This window comes from Scyliorhinus torazame, chromosome 1, assembly GCF_047496885.1.
Source record: "Scyliorhinus torazame isolate Kashiwa2021f chromosome 1, sScyTor2.1, whole genome shotgun sequence".
NCBI classification, from domain to species: Eukaryota; Metazoa; Chordata; class Chondrichthyes; order Carcharhiniformes; family Scyliorhinidae; genus Scyliorhinus; species Scyliorhinus torazame.
The window spans coordinates 60,631,891-60,648,041 of record NC_092707.1 but is presented as its reverse complement, the minus strand read 5'-3'; the positions used below and the strand labels follow the sequence as shown (position 1 = coordinate 60,648,041).

Genomic DNA, 16,151 nt, shown 5'->3' with positions numbered 1-16,151 from the left:
GGGGGGGGGGGCTGTTGTTAAGTTAGCACACATAGAAGCATGAGGGTAGTGTCGGGGATGTTGTATATTTAAACTTTCAGAAAGCATTTGATACGGTGTCACAAGGCAGGATGGTTAGTGAGTTAAAAATGTTTGGGTTTGATGGGTCCTTGGCAGCAAGTTGGCTAAGAGATAGGAAACATAGGGTCGGTATAGATGGCATTTCTCAGACTGGAGCCGAGTTGAAAGTGGAGATCCCCAGGGCTCAAGTGTTGCTTTTCCTTATTTAAATAAATCATTTAGAGATGGGTGTTTGCAGCACGGTGGTGCAGTGGTTAGCACTACTGCCTCACGGCACCGAGGTCCCAGGTTCAATTCCGGCTCTGGGCCATTGTCCGTGTGGAGTTTGCACATTCTCCCCATGTTTGCGTGGGTTTCAGCCCCACAACCCAAAGATATGCAGGGTAGATGGATTGGCCATACTAAATTGCCCTTCAATTGGAAAAAAAGAATTGGGTACTCTAAAAAATTTTTTAATTGTTCTTAAAAGAGGTGGGTATTGAGGGCAAAATCTTTAAATTTACAGATGATACTAAGCTGGGGGAAATAGTTAATTGTGAGGATGATGTTGAGCGACTTCAGAGGGACATTGACAAGTTGGTCAAATGGCAGACACCTGGCAGATGAATTTTAAAACAGTGAAATGTGAGGTAATGAATTTTGATAGAAGAAACATGGGGAGATAATATAGGCTCAATGGTACAACTTTGAGGGGAGTAAAGGAGCAGAGGTACCTTGGAGTTCAAGTGCATAATTCTCTGAAGGTTGCCAGGCAAGTTGGAACAGTTGTTAAGAAGGCTTATAGGATTCTTGGGTTTATAAATAGAGGCATAGAGTATAAAAGCAAGGAAGTGATGCTACACCTCTACAAATCATTGGTCAGACCACATTTGGAGTATTGTGTTCAGTTTTAAGTCCCTTATTAAAGGATGTTAAAGCCCTTGAGAAGGTGCAGAGATTCACTAGAATGACAGCAGTAATGAGGAATTTTAGATACAAGGACAGATTGGAGAAATTGAGCTTGATCCCCTGGAGCAGAGAAGATTATATTGAGGTGCTCAAAATTCTGAACAATTTTGACAGAGTAAAGAAGGATATTCTGTTTCCACTAGTTTGTATGTCAGTGACTAAGGGTCACAATTTTAAGATGGTCAGCAAGAGAGCTGGGAGTGAGAGGAGGAGAAAATTCTTTACTCAGAGTTGTTGGGATTTGGAATGCACTGCCTGGGAGAGTGGGAAAGGCGAATTCCTTGGCAGGTTTCAAAAGAGATGGATATATATTTTAAAGGGATTAATTAAGAGGGCTACAGAGATTGGGCTGGGGAATGGGTCTAACTGGAGAGCTCTTTTGGGAGCCAGTGGTGAAATGATGGGCTGAATGGCCTCCTTCTGCGCTGTAAGTTCTATTCTAAGAGTAGGCCAGTAAGCCCCACGAGCCTTTTCAGCCACTCAATTACGTTGATCTGTAACTCAATTCCATTTATACTTTTTGCCATATCCCTCTAACCTTACCAAATAAAAATCTATTGTTCTTTGTCTTGAAAATTTCAATTAACTCAGCATCGACCACAGCCTCTTGAGAGAAAATTCCAGATACTATTTTGTATGAGAAAATGATTCTAAATTTTACTCCTAACTGGCCTAGCTCCAATTTTAAGGCTATGTCTCTTTGTTCTGTATTCACACATCAGAGTAAATAATTGATATTATGTACCCTTATCCCTGTATCATTTTAAACAACTTGATTAGATCACCTTTCAACTTGTTGAGCATGGAACCATACATAGAAGCAGACAGGAAATCTCCAAATTCCCATGTAGACAGTCCACCCAAGTTGTGATGTCCATCCAGTCGGTCAATTATAATGCTATAAATCATTGTTTAGGCTTAAGAGAGAAAAACCACTCCAAAGAAATTCTGGCATTTCTCTGCTCTCTAATACATTAGCAATGTCAAATTGCCCAACCTAAGTGCTGCTCTACTTGGAGGTTATTCATGAAGGCCTGCCTTCTCAACCTTGCCGCTTGCACCTGAGGTGTGGTGATTCTCAGGTTAAATCACCACCTGTCAGCTCTCCCCCTCAAAGGCGAAAGCAGCCCATGGTCATCTGGGACTATGGCAACTTTACCTTTTACTTGGGATATCCCTGATTAACATGGCATGGCTAATTAGATAAACATCTTGGGTATTCTGGAACTAGCAAATCCTTCACAGATGTATAAAGGAGCAATTGGCTTGTGGTTTCAATTTCCCCTCCAAACCACAACACTGGAGCTAATCTGAAACAAATTGAAACTCATACTTCACTTCTGCTCTAATATGGCATTAAGAACCATTCAACAGGATGACCAATAAAAAACGGTTTACAAGAATTGACATTATCACAACTAAAAAGGTGATAACTCTCTGAATCTAGTCACTACCACCAAAACATCCTTTCTGGCAGGTTTGCTAGTGCCGTTGGAAAGAGTTTAAACTAGTTTGGCAGGGGGAGGGGACACAGACAGATAGCAGAATAGGGACACAGTATAACATAGAAAAGCAATCAGGTCAGAGGGAATACAGCAGTAATAAGTTTCAAGGGAACAAAGCGAGGCTGGATGGCCTCTACTTTAAAGCCAGGAGTAATAAAGGTACAACAGATGAATTAAGGGCGATGATTGGCACGTGTACTTATGCTATAATAGCTATCACAGAGCCACGGTCGAGTGAGGGGGGCAGGATTGGCAGCTCAAGATCCTGGGATATAGAATATTCAGGCAAGGCAGAGGAGGGGGTAAAAGAGGAGGAGGCATTGCATTATTAGTTAAGGAGTCAGTTACTGCAGTAAGGAGAGATGATATCTTGTAGGGGGCATCAAATGAAGCTTTGTGGGTAGAGTCCAGGAATAAAAAAGGAACAGCTACATTGCTAGGTGTTTATTATAGATGCCCAGATAGTCAGCAGGAAATGGAGGAGCAAATACACGGTAGCACAATTGCTTCACAGCCACAGGGACCCGGGTTCGATTCCCGGCTTCGATCACTGTCTGTGCGGAGTCAGCACGTTCTCCCCGTGTCTGCCTGGGTTTCCTCCGGGGGCTCCGGTTTCCTCCCACAAGTCCCGAAAGATGTGCTTGTTAGGTGAATTGGACATTCTGAATTTTCCCTCAGTGTACCGGGGATTTTCACAGCAACTTCCCGGCCAGGTGGTAGAAGTTTCAGTAGGGGAGCATTTCGAGAACAGTGACCACAATTCAGTAAGTTTTAAAGTGCTGGTGGACAAGGATAAGAGTGGTCCTAGGGTGAATGTGCTAAATTGGGGGAAGGCTAATTATAACAATATTAGGCGGGAACGGAAGAACCTCGATTGGGGCAGATGTTTGAGGGTAAATCAACATCTGACATGTGGGAGGCTTTCAAATGTCAGTTGAAAGGAATTCAGGGCCGGCATGTTCCTGTGCGGAAGAAGGATAAATACGGCAAATTTCGGGAACCTTGGATAACGAGAGATATTGTAGGCCTCGTCAAAAAGAAAAAGGGAGGCATTTGTCAGGGCTAGAAGGCTGGGAACAGATGAAGCCTGTGTGGAATATAACGAAAGTAGGAAGGAACTTAAGCAAGGAATCAGGAGGGCTAGAAGGGGTCACGAAAAGTCATTGGTAAATCGGGTTACGGAAAATCCCAAGGCTTTTTACACGTACATAAAAAGCAAGAGGGAAAGGGTTGGCCCACTGAAGGATAGGCAAGGGAATCTATGTGTCGAGCCAGCGGAAATGGGCGAGGTACTAAATGAATACTTTGCATCAGTATTCACCAAAGAGAAGGAATTGGTCGATGTTGAGTCTGGAGAAGGGTGTGTAGCCTGGGTCACATTGAGATCCAAAAAGACGAGGTATTGGGCGTCTTGAAAAATATTAAGGTTGATAAGTCCCCAGGGCCTGATGGGATCTACCCCAGAATACTGAAGGAGGCTAGAGAGGAAATTGCTGAGGCCTTGACAGAAATCTTTGGATCCTCACTGTCTTCAGGTGATGTCCCAGAGGACTGGAGAATAGCCAATGTTGTTCCTTTGTTAAAGAAGGGTAGCAAGGATAATCCAGGGAACTACAGGCCGGTGAGCCTTACGTCAGTGGTAGGGAAATTACTGGAGAGAATTCTTCGAGACAGGATCTACTCCCATTTGGAAGCAAATGGACGTGTTAGTGAGAGGCAGCATGGTTCTACCATGGTTTAGCACACTGGGCTAAATCGCTGGCTTTTAAAGCAGACCAAGGCAGGCCAGCAGCACGGTTCAATTCCTGTACCAGCCTCCCCGAACAGGCGCCGGAATGTGGCAACTAGGGGCTTTTCACAGTAACTTCATTTGAAGCCTACTTGTGACAATAAGCAATTTTCATTTCATTTTTTTTGTGAAGGGGAGGTCGTGTCTCACTAACTTGATAGAGTTTTTTGAAGAGGTCACAAAGATGATTGATGCAGGTAGGGCAGTGGATGTTGTCTATATGGACTTCAGTAAGGCCTTTGACAAGGTCCCTCATGGTAGAATGGTACAAAAGGTGAAGTCACACGGGATCAGGGGTGAGCTGGCAAGGTGGATACAGAACTGGCTAGGTCATAGAAGGCAGAGAGTAGCAATGGAAGGGTGCTTTTCTAAGTGGAGGGCTGTGACTAGAGGTGTTCCGCAGGGATTAATGCTGGGACCTTTGCTATCCGTAGTATATATATATGATTTGGAGGAAAATGTAACTGGTCTGATTAGTAAGTTTGCAGATGACACAAAGGTTGGTGGAATTGCGGATAGCGATGAGGACTGTCAGAGGATACAGCAGGATTTAGATCGTTTGGAGACTTGGGCGGAGAGATGGCAGATGGAGTTCAATCCGGACAAATGTGAGGTAATGCATTTTAGAAGGGCTAATGCAGGTAGGGAATATACAGTGAATGGTAGAACCCTCAAGAGTATTGAAAGTCAGAGAGATCGAGGTGTACAGGTCCACAGGCCACTGAAAGGGGCAACACAGGTGGAGAAGGTAGTCAAGAAGGCATACGTCATGCTTGCCTTCATTGGCCGGGGCATTGAGTATAAGAATTGGCAAGTCATGTTGCAGCAGTATAGAACCTTAGTTAGGCCACACTTGGAGTATAGTGTTCAATTCTGGTCGCCACACTACCAGAAGGATGTGGAGGCTTTAGAGAGGGTGCAGAAGAGATTTACCAGGATGTTGCCTGGTATGGAGGGCATTAGCTATGCGGAGCGGTTGAATAAACCCGGTTTGTTCTCACTGGAACAACGGAGGTTGAGGGGCGACCTGATAGAGGTCTACAAAATTATGAGGGGCATAGACAGAGTGGATAGTCAGAGGCTTTTCCCCAGGGTAGAGGGGTCAATTACTAGGGGGCATAGGTTTAAAGTGCGAGGAGCAAGGTTTAGAGGAGGTGTACAAGGCAAGTTTTTTTACACAGAGGGTAGTGGGTGCCTGGAACTCGCTGCCGGAGGAGGTGGTGGAAGCAGGGACGATAGTGACATTTAAGGGGCATCTTGACAAATACATGAATAGGATGGGAATAGAGGGATGCGGACCCAGGAAGTGTAGAAGATTTTATTTAGTCGGGCAGCATGGTCGGCACGGGCTTGGAGGGCCGAAGGGCCTGTTCCTGTGCTGTACTTTTCTTTGTTCTTTGTTCAGTGTTAATGTAAGCCTACTTGTGACACTAATAATGTGTCACTTATTACTAACACTTATTATGTGCGTAACTCATGGAGGGGTGTAAAGATAATAAGACGGTAATTAAATTAGGTTATTTTAACTTTCCCAAAATTAATTGGGATAGCCATCATGTTAAGGGCTTAGATGAAGTAGAGTTCTTAAAATGTATACAGGAGAACGTCTTTGCTCAATATGTAGAGGGTCCAACAATGGACGGTGCAGTGCTGGACCTAATTCTGGGGAAGAAGCCAGACAGGTGGTTGATGTGTTGGTGGGGGAAGCAATTTAGTGATAGCGACCACAACACAGTTCAATTTAAATTTGTTATGGACAAAGAAATAGACAAGTTGCAAAAAAAAGTTTTGGATTGGGGAAAGAGTAGATTTTAACAAAATGAGGCTTGATCGGGACAAGGTAGACTGGAAAGAGTTACTTGTGGGGAAATCTACATACAAGCAGTGGGGGGTGTTCAAAGATGAAATGGGAAGAGTACAGGCCCAATATGTTCCTTCTCGGAAAATAAGAAGGTATAACAAACCCAGAGAACCATGGTTGACCGGAGACATTCAGGATACATGAGAAGGAAAAGAGAGGCTTTTATCAAATATAAGGGGAACAAGTTTGCAGAGGCATTAATGGAGTACAGAAAGTGCAGGATGGAACTTAAGAAATCAATTAGGAGAGCAAAGAGGGGATATGAGAAAGTTCTGGCTAGTAAAAGTAGGGACAATCCCAAGATGTTCTACAAGTATATCAATGGGAAGAAGATAACCAGGGAAAGAGTAGGGCCCATTACGGACAAAGGTGTATTTTTGGCCTCGCTCTCTGCATGCTAAAGAATATCTCCAGACCACTTGATAACTTCAAAGGAATACCTGTTTTCAGTAAGGAATTCAAGCCTACTGTTTTGTAGAAAAAGGGTGTTTGGCGAAAGGAAAGTTAATAAGGGTTACCTATAGAGTACTGTATCTTTGGAGGATATTTGTGTTGGTAGTTGAAAAGATGTTTACTCTATGTTTATAAAATGTTAACTGGATTCATAGAATATTGTTTTGTTTAAAAATACTTAAGATCTCTGTTGCATAACACCTGGAAAATGGGCCCTTGTGCTCCTCATAACCAAAAACTATTAAAAGTTGTAGGTCAGGTGAACTCCATGATATGCTTGGTGTTCTCTAAACTCTGGCCCATAAGTCTCACATGGGAGACTTATTAAGACGACAAATGCATATGGGATACGGGGTGCCTTTCCCCAGTGTGGAAGGAAAATATTTGTCATACTAGTCCACTTTTACAAACCTTATGAAAACAGTGTTTTCATAAGTCTAATATCAGGTTTCATCACCTAAAATGGTTGCCTCATGGAGAGATGCTAGTTAAACATCTTAGAATAATTTAAAATAAATTTAGAGTACCCAATTATTTTTTTTTCAATTAAGGGGCAATTTAGCGTGGCCAATCCACCTACCCTGCACATCTTTGGATTGTGGAGGTGAAACCCACGCAGACACGGGAAGAATGTGCAAACTCTACACGGACAGTTTAGTTTTCCCCGAAGAAGATAAACGGCTGCCACCTCCGAATGAACCTTAACATTGATCCTCTCAGGGCAAATTTAAATGTAATTTTCTCAAGCCTGAGAAACCCAGCCATGTCGCTAACCCATATCCCAAAACTGATTCAATAAGCCCGGGGGGGGGGGGGGGGAAGAGCATCGGGTGTCGCTATACGGTTTGTTTTGTATAGCTTAGGCGAGAACAGTGAGCGATGGAGGGAGGTGTTACGCACTGAATTATGTTTACATTTGTATTTGTGTCTTTTGTTGTTATAAAACCATAAATGCCTTCATAAAATGTTTGTTTAAAAAAAAAACTCCACATGGACAGTGACCTATGGCCGGGATTGAACCCGGGTCCTCAGTGCCGTAGGCAGCAGGGCTATCCACTGTGCCACCATATCTTAGAATAAATAACTATTTATCTGTTGATTGCAGAATTGCTGCTGGAGAAGTTTCGATTTATATTTATATATCAATGAGTAAATGAATGCATTATGTAATATGACACAGTTGTATTGTCTACTTTCAGTCTCTACGGGTGTGCTGGTTTCAACAGAGGCACGATCATGATGTGTGGATTTACAACACTGTGCCAAAATAAAAATTGGAAAGGGCCGTGTGAAAGGACAGCAACATTTAAACAGTACGATCACATCTTCCTGCTTACCTAAGTTCTAGTATTTTCTCCTCCTGCTTTTGGATCAACTCCTGAGAACTTTCAAGATTCAGGTGCAGAAGCTGCAAGTCATGTTGTTGCTTTTCATTAACCTGATCACAAGATGTAGAAGAGACACATAGTAAAGATTAGATACAAACATTTAATGTTCCAAACAAATATCTGTGAAGACTAGGACAACAGTACACGTTAAGAATGAATTGTGAAAGTAACTGTGGTTAATTTTATCTTAACTATTAAGTTTATTCTATAAAATTACGGATTTATACAATGAACCATGCTTTCTATACACTATGCCAATGATGTATGACTAACTACATTGTATCCAAGAGCAAATGCAAAATCATGTTTTAAATGGTACAGTTGATCTGAGAAATTAGTAACTGCAGAATCGTTATTTGCCCAACACAAAGCGCATCTTTCTTCACCCATAGGGAGACACTCGTTACCAAAGTTAAGAAATCTTAGCTACAGGTTGGTAGAGCCAAAGTTTGTGGATCGTAAATTGTACACAAAGGTACTGCTGGACAGTAAACAGTTAAAACTGCACAACAAAGCACTGGTAAGCTTCTTGTTACTTATTCAGATAAAGTATAACCTACCTGCAAATGCACTGGTTTTGCCTGGAATGGAGTTGAAAGAATCCCAGCTCCCAGTAACTGATCTGCTCCTCCAGGATGAACTAGTGGACTGGCCTGGCTGGTCAATCCATTAACAGCAGCATGGAATACTGCTGACCTGTCTGCTTACACAGCCGTCAAAGGGCACGCCACCTCAGAACCCGTTAAATTCCAAAGAGATCTAGCTTGCCTATCTATCTCCCTTCCCTCACAAAAGAATAGTCACTTGTTGGTTAACAAATAACAAACACAGATTTAAGTCATCACTCGCAGGTATCTGGATCTTCTCACCAGCAGCACAACACACCCTAAAATGTGGAATTACATTGACGTCATCCTCCTGATCGGAACATCAAAAAACACCATACTCAATAGAATCATTAATGTGATGTGCAGAGCTTAGGAAGTGTTGTTTAACTGCTGACATCAGAATCATGGTACATCTGAATAAACTGCATGTTGCCACAACAACACTGGGTTATCTACATCTCAGAGACTGGAGGGTTCAAGAAGGCAGCTCACCATCAACTTCTCAAGGGCAACAAGGAATGGCAATAAACGCTGGCCTAGCCAGTGAAACTTTTAAAAAACTAGCCTTTGGGTAACACCTACTAGCAGCAGCAAGTGTCAGAGTCTCCTCTCACCTAAAAGGAAATCTGCCTTCAGTATAATGGAAGGACCCACACAGGGCAATTTGATGTAATAGATATCCAAGTTGAGTGCCACGTACCATCATAAACAATTTAAATCCAGGTCCTTATGGGAGGGTCTTTGACAAAGAGGCAGTGATTAAGTTTGTTTTTCCTTCTCACTACAAATTCACTGGACAACTTGGCTGCTTGCATCACAGTAACGGCAGAGGGACCTCTTCGGTTACATATTTGGAAGTTCTAAACCGTGAGGGAAAAGAATCTCATGGGCCACAAGTTTAAATTACACCAGAACATCGTGGTCATTTAACCTCCTTAGAATTCCAGATTAATGTGTCAAAAATACAATGGGCAGCAAATTGTTGCAATGGCAGGTTTGACACCGAACATCAAGTGGGACTCTTTGCTCATCACATTGGTGCTGCAAAGAGAGAGAATGCTAACCAGATAATGGCACAGCGATGTAATGTTGTATCCGGGGGCTTACACCAATGAAATATCTCCCCAATGAATGCACGGAAAGAAAAACAATGATAGACAGAGAAGGAAATAGTTAGATTTAGAGTCAAGCAAAATATAGAAACAGGAATACAAGAGTAAGAGAGTGTGAATTAAGAAACAGAGAAAACAGACAAAAATAAAAGAACATTTTAAAAAACTGAGCAAAAAGAGTGGGCATTATAATCTAGTTGTGTTTGGGAAATGTTGTATTAGTCTTGGAGAGGTTAATGAGTAATTGGGAGCGTAGGTGTCAAAAATGCACAAACATTCTTGATCCATCAACTCAAAAGCTAGCAGTCCTATCCATCATGATCAGGAGCAGTGAAATTCCAATGGGTATACCAGTGCAGTGCTTTCATGTGAAAACAGCAACTGCTAGAAAAAAGATCAAGGTCGATCTAGTTTGCCTTCTACCATCTTGGTAGTGCCCTGAAATAATGGTAATAGAGTTGTTGACCAATCACAGCAATTAATCTCTATCAGTTTGTCTAATACAGACCCAGAGCTAACACGATAAGAACCCCAGAGTGGAAAGCTTTGGAAATTATAGGTTCAAAGTCATAACTTTCCTTCCAAACATGCTGCACTTATCACCTCTCAAATTATCCACATAGACCGTGTCCCAGAATGTGATTTTCTGAAAACGTTATCTAATTTGTATTTGAATGATTGACCCACTTTTTTTTAAATTAAGGGGCAGTTTAGTGTGGCCAATTCACCTACCCTGCACATCTTTGGTCAGACCCACGCAAACACGGGGAGAATGTGCTAGCTCCACACGGATAGTGACCCAGGGCCGGAATAAAACACAGATCCTCGCCATAGTGTCGCCCTTACTGACCCACTTTTAAACGGCAAAACTGCCAAGGCAGAGAAAAGAAAATTAATAAGCCGCTAAGAGCACTTTGCTACCTGCTGGTGCAAGCTCCCAAAGCTTCACAGGTCCCTTTATGGGCCTCCAAGATTGAATACCACGTGAGGATCATAAATCACAATTTATATGTCCTTCACCATATTAATCACTTTCCCAAAAGGCAGAGGTGGGAATGTAATTTCTGCAATGTCATAATCATTAAGTTCAATGGGGAGCCTCACAGCGAGAACCGATTTTGATAGGCTTTGGGAAGGCTAACAACAGAGCAATTTGAGGAGAACTGGAACTCATGCCTTATTTCTTTTACTCTACAAATTGATATTCTTTTAAAAAACAATTAATAATGGCAAGCAAGTATAGCTAATGCATAATTCCAATGAAATATCAGAGCAATTTCTGGCCCAATATTATTTGTAAAAATGTAATGGCAATACAGATAACCGACTCTAAGATCTATTCAAATTACACTCAAAGGCTGCAACAAAAAGTAGGGTCTAAAAGTGGAAAATACTTCCTCTTTCCAACTTGGTCTCTCCACCCCATAGCCAGTCACATTACGTACCAACCACACTCAAGGTTTGTAGCATCGCACATTGGTATATCAGTCACTTGTTTCATCTTGCTGAACTCCAAAAATCCACAGCAACATTTTTGCAGAGGCCAACAATAACAACTTTTTTATGATTTAAAAAAATTCATTTACAGGATGTGGGCATCGCCCGTCAGACCAACATTTATTGCCCATCCCTAGTTGTCCTTCAGAAGGTGGTGGTGAGTTGCCTTCTTGTACCGCTGCAGTCCTTGATGTGTAGGTACACCCAATGTGCTGGTAGAGAGGAAGTTCCAAGATGTTGCCTCAGCGACACTGAAGGAACCTCGATATATTTCCAAATCAGGGTGATGTGTGACTTGGAGGGGAACCTCCAGGTGTTGGGGTTCCCAGGTATCTGCTGCTCTTGTCTTTCTAGATGGTGGTGGTCATGGGTTTGGAAGGTGTTGTCGAAGGAACCTTGATGAGTTACTGCACTGCATCTTGTCGATGATACACATGGCTGCGACTAATCATTGGTGGTGGAGGGTGTAGCATCTGGGATGGCCACTTCCAGAATACAAAATGGATGCTCGCAATGAATATAGGGAACTATGGACAATGTTAGGAAAGCAAGCAGGCCCAGAGCCTGCATGCATATTGGGACGGCAGCTCCCAGACGAGACTGAAACTGTAGGTGAATTAACATATTGATGGCCCATCTCCGGGAACAAAGGAAAGACTCAAGCAACCGATACAGCTCCAGACACCCCGGCGCCAGTTCCCCAAACCGAAAGCGCAAACAAAGCAAGGCCAACGGCCACCAAAGACACGCCCAGCCATCAGGGCACCCACTCCTTTATTGGTCAAGTTCAATACCAGTGATCAAGATGCGGCCCAATTAATTGGGGCCAAGTTTAAGGCCCGCCCAAAAGCACGCGAAGCCCCTCAGGGTATAAGAAAAAAACCTCGAGAGAGAACTGCTCTTTTGGATTTGGCCCTCAAAGCGGAAAGAACCATCCACCAGCTGCACCAGAAGCAAGTAAATCCAAGGTCAACGCTCGCTACCAAACAGACGACCTTAGCTGTTCTACTGTACCACTTCGAACCCAACAACTTCAGATCCGAACAACGGCCATTGTTCCTCTGACTGAGTGGGCACCCAAAGCTAAGTATAGGCGTTAGCATTAGAGATAGTTTAGTTTGTAGTACTTTGTGCATGTGTAGATCTTACTGTGTGTGTAAATAAATAGTATTGACTTTGAACTAACTAACTGGTGTATCGGCTCTTTGATCAGTATTCGGGTTTGAACCTTGTGGCGGTATCGAGAGATACCTGGCGACTCTAAAGCAAACATAATTAGAATTAAGGAAGGCGACTATACTGACCGCCATATTCATAACCAGAGAAACCGAGCAACAAGGGTTTGAATGTTTGTCGAAGGGGGAGCAATCAAGCGAGCTGCTTTGTCCTGGATGATGCTGTGCTTCATGAGTGTCGTTGGAGCTGCAACCATCCATAAGACCATAAGACATAGGAGCAGAATTAGGCCACTCGGCCCACTGAGTCTGCTCCGCCATTTAATCATGGCTGATATTTTTCTCATCCCCATTCTCCTTCCTTCTCCCCATAACCCGTGATCCCCTTATTAATCAAGAACCTATCTATCTCTGTCTTAAAGACACTCAATGATTTGGCCTCCACAGCCTTCTGCGGCAAAGAGTTCCACAGATTCACCACCCTCGGCTGAAGAAATTCCTCATCTCTGTTTTAAAGGATCGTCCCTTTAGTCTGAGATGGTGTCCTCTGCTTCTAGTTTTTCCTACAAGTGGAAACATCCTATCCACGTCCACTCTATCCAGGCCTCACAGTATCCTGTAAGTTTCAATAAGATCCCCCCATATCCTTCGAAACTCCAACGAGTACAGACCCAGAGCCCTCAACCATTCCTCATACAAGCTTTTCATTCCAGGGATCATTCTTATGAACCTCCTCTGGGCCCTTTCCAAAGCCAGCACATCCTTCCTTGGATACGGGGCCCAAAACTGCTCACAATATGGGGTCCGACCAGAGCCTTAGATAGCCTCAGAAGTACATCCCTGGTCTTGTATTCTAGCCCTCTCGACATGAATACTAACATTGCACTTGTCGTCCTAACTGCCGACTGAACCTGCACGTTAACCTCAAGAGAATCGTGAACAAGGACTCCAAGTCCCTTTGTGCTTCTGATTTCCTAAGTATTTCCCCATTTAGAAAATAGTCTATGCCTCCATTCCTCCTTCCAAAGTGCATAACATCACACTTTTCCACATTGTATTCCATCTGCCACTTCTTTGCCCACTATCCTAGCCGGTTCTGCAGCCCGCCTGCTTCCTCAATACTACCTGTCCCTCTGCAGATCTTAGTATCATCTCCAAACTTAGCAACAGTGCCTTCAGTTCCTTCTTCCAGATCATTAATGCATGTTGTGAAAAGTTGTGGTCCCAGCACAGACCCCTGAGGTACACCACTAGTCACCGGCTGCCATCCTGAAAAAGACACCTTTATTCCCACTCTCTGCCTTCTGCCAGTCAGCCAATCCTCTATCCATGCCAGGATCTTACCCTGAACACCATGAGCTCTTAACTTATTTAACAGTCTCCTATGCGGCACCTTGTCACTCACAGGCCTTCTGAAAATCTAAATAAACCACGTCCACTGGTTCTCCTTTGTCTAACTTCCTTGTTACTTCCTCAAAAAACTCTTAACAGATTTGTCAGACATGACCTCCTTTGACACAGCCGTGCTGACTCAGTCCTATTTTACCATGCACTTCCAAGTACTCCGCAATTTCATCTTTAATAATGGACTCTAAAATCTTACCAATGACCGAAGTCAGGCTAACCGGCCTATAATTTCCCGTCTTCTGCCTCCCTCCCTTCTTGAACAGCTGTGTTACATTAGCCACTTTCCAGTCCTCTGGGACCTTCCTGCCTCCAGTGATTCCTGAAAGATCATCACCAATGCCTCCATAATCTCCTCAGCTATCTCTTTTAGAACCCTAGGGTGTAGTCCGTCCGGTCCAGGTGATTTATCCACCTTCAGACCTTTCAGTTTCCCCAGAACCTTCTCCTTAGTGATGGTCGCTGCACTCACCTCTGCCCCCTGATTCTCTTGAAGCTCTGGCATCCCACTGGTGTCTTCCACCGTGAAGACTGATGTAAAGTGACTATTCAGTTCCTCTGCCATTTCTTTGTTTCCTATTATTACTTCTCCAACCACATTTTCCAGTGGTCCAATGTCTATTTTTGCCTCTCTGGGATTTCCTTTCCTAAAGGAGGCACTTGGGTAAATTTTCAACTCTTTTATAAACTGTCATTGCACACAAGAGGTGATGCCATAGCTTCAGCTGGAAGATTGAGTAATGCCTCGGGAAGCTTAGACTTGCATTTGTATGCATTGCGATGAACATACCTCAAAGATGTGAAAATATTTCAGACGTACAATTAATTACTTTAAAAGGTATTTCTTTTCATGAAAATGTGCTCTTGGGGCAGGCTCATGTAAGGATACGAGTTTGGGGCACTGTTAACGGCACCTCTGCCGGCTTCGGTTTGGGTGCCGGTCTGTGGCAATCATCATTTGTTACCCGGGGGAGGTTGGAGCAGTTTGGGGATTTGTTTATCCGTGCTTGGAAGAGATGGAGGAAGAATTTGAGCTGGCCGGTGGAAATGGGCTCCGGTATTTGCAGGTCAGGGACTTTTTACGGAGGCAGGTATCGACCTTTCCGCACCTCCGCCCCAGGGACTACAAGATAAGGTGGTGTCAAAGCCAGGAGCGGGGAGGGAAGGTGTCGGAAATATATAAAGAGCTGAAACTGGGAAGGAGCTGAAACTGGGAGGGACCCCCGATAGGGGAGGTGAAGCGTACGTGGGAGGAAGAGTTGGGTAGGGAGCTGGAGGCTGTGCTGTGGGAGGGTGCCTTGAGGAGTTTATGCATCCTCGTTGTGCACCAGGCTTAGCCTTATTCACTTTAATGTGGTCCACAGGGCACATATGACTTTGGCCCGGATAAGCAGTTTTTTTGAGGGGGTGCACGATAGACGTGGGTGGTGCACGAGTTGGCCCGCGAACCGTGTCCACGTGTTCTGAGCGTGTCCAAAGCTTGGGGGATTTTGGCAGGGGCTTGCCGATGTTATGTCAGAGGTTCTGAAAGTGAGGGTGGCCCCGATTCCAAGAGGTGGCGATTTTGGTGTGTCAGAAGATCCGGGAGTCCAGGGGGCGAGAGAGGCTGATGTCTTGGCCTTTGCCTCCCTGGTAATCCAGAGATGGAGCTTGTTAGAATGGAGGGAGTCGGAACCCCCCCAAAGTCGGGGGTGTGGATGAGTGACCTGGCGGGTTTCTCAAGCTAGAGAAAATAAAGTTTGCCTTGAAGGGCTCGGTGGAAGGGTTTGCTCGGAGGTGGCGCCGTTTATTGACTTCTTTGGGAAAAATTTAAAATTTATAATACAAATGCCTCAATAATATTTTTCAAAAAAAGAACATGTGCTCTTGTGCAACAAAACACATTTCTGCATACAAGTGAACCATGAAGAACTAATCAGTGCCAAAAATGCTTTTCTTAAACAAAGGAGAGAGGGAGAAACCTGGAAATTACAGGCCGGTCAGTTTAACATCAGTCGAAACGATGCTTGAGGGTTGTAAGGACATGTTGCATTGAGGAGCGTGATCTAATGGAAATATCCAAAAAGGGAAACTTACCTTTGGTGGGGACACAATGTTAAAATTAAGGAGATAGGCCATAAGAGTGAAATAGTAAAACAATGTTTTACGTAAAGGATATTGGAAATCTACAAATTTCCTCCCCCAAAAATCTGGATCCTGGGTTAATTGAAATTTTCAAGGCAGGTCAGTACCCATATCAAAAGATATGGGTTAAAGACGAGTGAATGGATTTGAGATACAATTCAGAATTGATCTAATTGAGGCTTGGAATGGGCATGAGGGCTGAACAGCTGACTTTTTTTGGCGATGTT

The 16,151-nt window shown here is 43.6% G+C and overlaps 1 protein-coding gene across 8 annotated transcripts in view; it reads right to left on the bottom strand.

The window, feature by feature from the left end:
- The window catches only part of ccdc62 (coiled-coil domain containing 62), a 102,195-nt gene that overhangs the window by 16,502 nt on the left and 69,542 nt on the right, over positions 1-16,151 (bottom strand). For all 8 annotated transcript variants that reach the window (XM_072495646.1, XM_072495666.1, XM_072495636.1 and 5 more), the window contains one exon: positions 7,954-8,054. In XM_072495646.1, the coding sequence (XP_072351747.1) occupies positions 7,954-8,054 (101 nt within the window). The remainder of the gene's footprint in view (positions 1-7,953; positions 8,055-16,151) is intronic.